This window comes from Silurus aristotelis (assembly GCF_946808225.1).
Source record: "Silurus aristotelis genome assembly, chromosome: 27".
Lineage (NCBI taxonomy): Eukaryota > Metazoa > Chordata > Actinopteri > Siluriformes > Siluridae > Silurus > Silurus aristotelis.
In genome coordinates, this window is record NC_139600.1 from 7,204,228 (window position 1) to 7,212,140 (window position 7,913).

Sequence of the window (7,913 nt, forward strand, 5' to 3'; positions counted from 1 at the left end):
CATCGCTAACAAGCAGTGAAATCTTACAGCCACCGGTTTATAAAAAGTAGCTGGTGAGGGAATAAGAGCTTATAGCATACTTATGACCTTATGACCAGGAGTTCACAAAACTTTATTAATATAGTGTGTGTTTGTATATATATATATATATATATATATATATATATATATATATATATATATATATATATATATATATATATATATATATATATATATATATAACAGAAGATATAAGATTCTGATATAAGATTTCTTATATATAACTGTCCACTATGTACGCAAAAGTTTTGGACACCTGACCATAAGATTTGTCTGGCTTTTTAAACATCATATTCTACATTTCGTTCGCATTTGCTATTATAATCAACCTTTTACTTCTGGGAAGATGTTCCACATGATTTTTGGAGTGTATGTATGAGGAGGCTTGGGCTGCAGTCAGCACTCCAATTTATCCCAAAGGTGTTCAAAAGGGTTGAGGGTCAGAGCTCTATAACAGGCCACTCAACAGCTTCCACTCAAACTCATGTAAAGCAAATCTTCAAGGAGCTCACTTTGTGCACAGGAGCATCGTCATGCTGGAAAAGGTTTTGGAGGTCTTTTAGTTTTAAAAGGGAATATTTATTACTACCGCATCATGTACAATTTTGTGCCACCAACTCTGTAGTAACAACCGCATATGAAAAGTCAGGTGTCCCAATACTTTTTGTCCATATAATGTAGGAATGTATGAAGAAGTTGGGAAAAATTTGTAAATTTCAAAGTATCTGAAATTTATGTATGACTCCTTCGGTTTCTCAGCTTCAAATTGTAAAAAAAAAAATTGTTTCTGTGAATATATATATATATATATATATATATATATATATATATATATATATATATATATATATATATATATATATATATATATATAACAGAATACACTGTCAATCTTCACTCAATTTTTTATGAATTTATATTTTGTAAAAAAAAAAATATATATATATATATATATATATATAATAATTCAGGCTCATCAGTGTCGCAATGCAAAAATCGCAATGTCATTTTACAAAAAGACAAAAACACAACTATTCCTTGTTGAGGGGGTGTGGCCTAAAGCCGGCACATATCGTGGGTTGCAATCAATTTGAATTGAAATATCTCTTATATTTCTCATCATCAAAAAAATTTGTTATCTGGAACATGAACCAGACAGCTTACGCCCAAAAAATTTAACATACAATATATGATAAAAAATAGCCTTAATATAACAATGTAAGAAGGATCGAGATTGTGTAGCAGCCGTAAAGAACAAAAGATAACAGTGAAGATTTAAAATAATAAATATTAGATTAATAAGTAAGTCGAGGCAGCGGTGATTTGTGGGTGGAGGTGAAGTCTGCGTCCATCTGTTGGCGGAGTTAAATTATTCAGCGCACCATTAGCTACACTTAGCCGCCACTCTTTGCTCGGCTGTCGATTAATCACAGCAGCCTGCTGAATTATTCAGAAGCTTTAACCAACACTACACCACACACCCTGTACAACATGCTTCCTGTAACCTCAGTCTGAGATCAAGGGGAAGTGTAAGTGTCTGTGTGTTTGAGAGAGAGAACAGATTTAATGTGTTATTCCATATGTCAACAGATTATCTGGAGTAAAAACTCACATGAGGAAGAATGGATCTACAACGGGATGTTACTCTGATGCCCCACCCACAATCCATCCAACCTCACCATTATTACACTTACATTAACCACTAAGCTACTAATCTTTTATAACCTGATTTAATGATATTTTCAAAATATTTCCTTAAACATACAAAAGACACATTTTATATATGTACACTATATGGACAAAAGTATTGGAACACCTGACTTTTCCCCCCCATTTACTTCAGCTTCAACTAGGAGACCCAAACATGAAAATATGCTTTACAGGTGATGGAGTGGAAGATCTTGAGTGGCCTTCTGTTAAGCTATAAACCCTATTGAACACATTTGGGATGAATGTGAACACTGACTGCACCCCAGGCCTCCTCACATCACCTACATCTATACCTGACTTTACTAACACCCTTGTGTCTGAATGAGCACAAATCTCCACAATCACACTCCAAAATCTAGTGGAACACCTTACTAGAAGAGCGAAGGTTATTATAAGTGCAACATGGCAATATTAAGATATTGCCTTCAAATATACGCATTTTTTTATTTGAAAATTATATTATACACTATATAAATTTTATTTAGTAAAGACTTCAAAAATATTTATTTTTAATCTAGAATCTTTTTTTTTTTTTTTTAGCATTAGATTATAAATTATTTATTTATTTTTTGCACATTTTTGGTTAATATTTTGCTAATTTAAATATACATTCACAGAACATGAAATTTCCTGTAATATTTATTCTACATATAAAAATGATATACTTTTTATATGAATTAATTGATTTAGTTTCTACTTAATGCGATTTGTAGTTTTTAATATGTAAATCTATTACTATTATAAAGCTGTGATTAAAATATTATTATTCAAAATGTAAAAAATATAGATTTTGATAACACATTCGTTGAGCTGTATATAAATATGTACTTTTTTAACGTTAACGTGTTAAAATGTTTGCTTGACAAACCTATTTCTCTCAAATAGGTATTAAAGGACACTCTCACTCATATATCAGTGCATTGTTTAGATGACACTGTCAGTATGACCTCATCGCCTCTCGTGAATCCGTATAAAACTATAAACCCTATCTTCTCCTCTCTCTCTCTCTCTCTCTCTCTCTCTCTCTCTCTCTCTCTCTCTTTTCCTTGTCGCATTTTCAAAACCTTTCTTTTCCCGTCATATATTTCATCCCAACAGTAAATTACTTTTTTTTCTGGCTGCGTTACAGTGACATTGTTTACTGGCTCTGGTTCCCATCAGCAAATATTTGCAGACACTGCGTCAAAACAGGAGTGGGAGGTCATACACACACACGCGCACACACGCACACGCGCGCACACACGCACACACACGCACACACACGCACACACACGCACACACACGCACACACACGCACACACACGCACACACACGCACACACAAGCATATACACACACACACACACACACACACACACACACACACACACACACACACACACACACACTGAGGAATCAGTGGAGGAAAATAGCAAATAAATCTCACGTCTACTTCACCTCTGACCTCAGGAGTGGATTATCGGAGAGATCCTGCTTTTTCCAGACACAGAGCTCGTAAATCCCACTACAAGCCCACTACCATTCCCACACACACACACACACACACACAGTGCATCTTCTGATTCAGTGACAGTAAGAAAAAAATATGCCTTGTTTATGACAGCTGAAAAGTTATTTTATATAGTAGGGTAAACTACCAATTAGCATACAGACTTTTTGGGGGGGATTTGGGGCTTCACATTAAGCTTTTATCTACAAAAAAAATTAATAAATAAATCCTAGGTCGCTTATTCCCTTGACCCTTGTTCCCTTGTTTCTAGCTTCTTTGGTCATCGTCTCTATGTTTCCTAGTTCCATTGGCACAAATCCTAATTTCCACTTTGGATGAGTGTGTATTTCCTTCCCATTGCTTTCATGTTTTGTCTCAGATCCGGCTGGATCCTCCTAGTAGATTTCCTAGATACACTCATCTCTGTCCTCAATGCACAAAGAGTTGACCTGTTCCCTAGTTCCCTGGTACCAGTCTTTAATTTTAGATTTTTTTTGCTTTTCATGACCTTTTTACCTTCATATCTATCTAGCAATACTTAGTAGTTCCCTTGATCATCGTTCCCTAGATCATAGACGTTTTACCCTATACCCTAATCCCCTTCTCATGTTTCCTAGTTAGCCATGTTCCTCAGTCCCTAGTTCCCTTGACTCTAAGTACCCTACTGGCAATTCCTAATTCTGATGTTCCCTTGTGCAATAGGAAGATTCTAGAACAACATGATTTGAAACGCAGCATTCAATTAAGGCGGATCGAATTTAGGGCTGTGAGTGTATGATCTCCAGCAACTCGGCTTACAGGAGCCACAATAATCCACAAACAGATACAAGCAGCTCCTGACAGAGCATTCCACAGATAAAACACACAGATTCCTACCACAGACACATTCCATCATTCCTCACTAAGAGTGTGTTATGAGTGTGTCGATATTACATTTCTACATCGTGACCATCACCTCACATTGAATCTCCTTTGACAATACTATCACAAAGATATCTGTCCAAAATAAAGACACTTTTATGATACAGATGTTTTCATGTTGCCTTGAGCATGATACAGACTTCGTCTCATGAGAAATGTCCCCCAAGTAGGTCGACTTCTCCCAAATGGAACACTGACAGGATTATTAAGTGTCTATGATGACAATATTGTGTGTGTTGAATATCGTGATACATCATAAAAACCGATTAAAGCAACGGTGTCCTGTAACCATGGCAATGCGCACACACACACACACACAAACACACACACACTCTCTCTCTAATACACTATCTGTATGTCTCTCTTCTTCTCAATCCCGGTCTCCTTCTGTCTGTCTGACACACGCAGAGACAATGTTGCAAATGCAAACCAGACACACACACACACACACACACACACACACACACACACCTTGAACCCGACAGCTCACCATAAACAGTTATGTGTGCGTGTGTGTATGCATGTTATCTGTGTTCAAATTTAAACAGACATGCAAGTCTCAAGAGTACAGTCATGTGTGCCATCTAACAGCTCAAAGATAAATCAAACTCAAAACAGTCTTCAAAATGACTCTACACACTACACACAAAAAATTAAGTTCTTGTAAAGAACTTCTTGTAAAAAAATGTTTTTAAAGAGATGTAAATTAAATGTAAAGGTAATGTAAAGTGAAAGTAAAGGTGCTATAAAGAAAATGTAAAAATGAGGTAAAGAGAATGTAAGGTGATGAGAAGGTGATGCAAAATTGTGCACTGTAAAAATTGTGTAAAAAACGAAAAAGGTAATATATAATACTTTCCTATAATACTATAATATATACTATAGAGCAGTTCTACAAATATCATGTTGATTTAAAGGTCATGTAAATAAATTGTGAAAAGCTAAAGGTAATGTAAAACTGCTGTAAAGGTAATATGAATTTTTTTTAAGATAATGTAAAGATACTGTAAAAGTACTGTAAAGGTAATGTAATTCAGCCTCTGGAAGTGTTCTCCTGAGGCAGACTCTGAGAGACCGTTTCGGTAATACAGACTGCGATGTATTGCAGGGGTCGCACAGTGGGGACACTGAGGAGGTTGTTGACTACACTACTGACATCATCAAATTCTGTATGGATGTTGTTGTTCCAGTAAAAACTGTACGCTGCTATGCTAACAACAAGCCCTGGATTACAAGGGACGTCAAGGGTCTTCTGAACCAGAAGAAGAGGGCCTTTAAGGACGGTGATCAGCAGAAGCTTAAGAGTGGAACTCAAAGTCCAGCTCAGGGGGGCGAAGGAGCAGCACAAGAGGAAGCTGGAGAAAATGCTGCAGTGGAGAATGCCATTACCTACATGTCACACTCCGATCGCTCTCTCACCTGGACAGCGCCAGCGAGGCTGTAAGGATTACAATCTGGACTTCTCCAGTGCTTTCTATACCATCCAGCTGCTGCTAAATAGATAAACTGAAAGATATGGAAGTGGGCTCACACCTGGCAGCATGGATCAAAACTACCTGACAGGCAGACTTCAGTGTGTGCGAGTGGGGGACTGCAGGTCTGACATGGTAGTCAGCAGTACGGGAGCACCGCAAAAAGAACAGTGCTTTCTCCAGTCCTGTTCTCCCTGTACACATCGGACTTTCAATACAACTCAGATTTCTGCCACGTACAAAAGTTCAAGGACCACACTGCTATCGTGGGTTGTATCAGGAGGGGATTGGAGGAGGAGTGCTGGAAGCTGATCAAGGACTTTGTTGCATGGTGTGAATTTAACTGCCTGCACCTTCGACACCACAAAAACCAGGGAGATGGTGGTGGACTTTAGGAGACCCAGCCCTCAACCGGAGCCTGTGACTATTAATGCTGACCGTGTGGAGAATGTAAAAACCTACCAAATACCTGGGAGTGCAGCTGGATGATAAAATGGACTGGACTGCCAACATGGACACGCTGTGCCGGAGAGGACAGAGCCGGCTGTACTTTCTCAGAAGGCTGGCGTCCTTCAACATCTGCAAAAAGCAGCTGCAGATGTTCTATCAGACTGACGTGGCGAGTGCCCTCTTCAGGTGGGAAAGTAGCATCAAGAAGAAGGACACCTCACGTCTGGACAAGCTGGTGAGAAAGGTGGGCTGGGTTGTGGGCTTGGAGCATGACATCAGTGGCAGAGTGACGGGGCACTGAGCAAGTTCCTGGACAATCCACTGCATTCACTGCACAGCATCATCTCCAGGCAGAGGAGCAGCTTCAGTGAAAGTTAGCTGTCACTGTCCTGCTTCAATGACAGACTGAGGAAGTCATTCTTCCCCCATGCCATGCGACTCTCCACACTGTTCTGAACTTTTTCAGCCGTTCTGAACTGCACTACACACTGTACACTATGCACATTAACTCTCTGATGTGCACATAACTCTCCAAAATGCTTTAAATCGCACCGGACTCAATAAAACAGACACTTAACTTGCACAGACTCTTTTCGTTAACATGCCTTTAAATTTTAGTATTTTGTATTATTTATTGCATGCCTTTGCCTATGTTTGTAAATACTGCCGGAAGCTGTATTTCCCATTGGGATTAATAAAGTATCTATCTATAGATAATGAAAGGTTAATGAAAATCTGCTGTCAAGATTATGTAAATAAATTGTTTAGATAATGCAAAGATAATGTATAAGTGCTGTAAAGATACTGCAAATAAATTGAAAAGATAATGTGATGGTACTGTAGGTGGTAATGGAAAGACATTGCAACAATAATGTAAATTCGCTGTAAAAGTAATGTAAAGAAACTGTAAAGAGAATGTAAATTCGCTGTAAAAGTAATGTAAAGAAACTGTAAACATAATGTAAATGTGCTGTAAAGGTAATGTAAATAAATTGTAAAAGATATAGTAAAGGTAATGTAAAATGCTGTGAAAGCTAATGTAAAGAAATTGTAAACACTAACTTCAGTGGTAAGGTAGTGTACATATATAAGTAAAGAGACTGTAAACATGAAGCAACTTAAATGCAAAAGTAATTTTTTTTTCCAATGCACACAGAATGCAACCGAAATGTAAAGATAATATAAATGTTATATGTTTTGCTATGTCACTTATAAGACACCAAGCAGCAGTAAAACACTAGTGTGTGTAATATTTATATATTCATATATGATATAAATATATATGAATGTATATACAAGTAACTGTTGTCTAATGAACCCTCAATTGATGACTTGATAAACTTCAAGCACTTTAATCTTGCTAACTACCTCAGCTGTTGCTGTATGGTGTAAATGTACCAGACTTGTCATTTGATTGGCTCCTGACCCCTCAGACTGGTTACTATTTATATTTGTATTATTTATCATGAAGCTGTTGCCTGATTGGCTACTGACCTGTCAAATGAGCTAAACTGAGACTGGAGTTCTGGCTTGCCCAAAAACGCTGGTGGTAAGAGGCTTGCGTCCACGATGACATCATCTGCAGGGGCGGAGCTTACGAGGCTCCGCAAAATGTCCTTCACCTTTACGCTCTTTCCCTTTTTATCCTTTTCTGTGTCCTCGTGACCTTTGACCTCTGATGACAGTGTGGAGAGGGCCTCAGAGATGGCGTCCGGAGCCGAACGGGATTCAGCATTGTTTGGAGCACCAGGTGAGCGCTCATTTGCTGGTGCGGAGTCACAGCGTTGGAGTGGGGAAGAATTTTCCTGGTCAGAACTGATGCTCTCTATA

General features: G+C 38.0%; 1 protein-coding gene across 2 annotated transcripts in view; it reads right to left on the reverse strand.

Annotated features, from left to right (window-relative positions):
* Window positions 1-7,913, reverse strand: part of lrba (LPS-responsive vesicle trafficking, beach and anchor containing) — a 217,505-nt gene that overhangs the window by 148,539 nt on the left and 61,053 nt on the right. For both annotated transcript variants that reach the window (XM_083532443.1, XM_083532442.1), the window contains one exon: window positions 7,578-7,908. In XM_083532443.1, coding sequence (XP_083388569.1) covers window positions 7,578-7,908 — 331 coding nt within the window. The remainder of the gene's footprint in view (window positions 1-7,577; window positions 7,909-7,913) is intronic.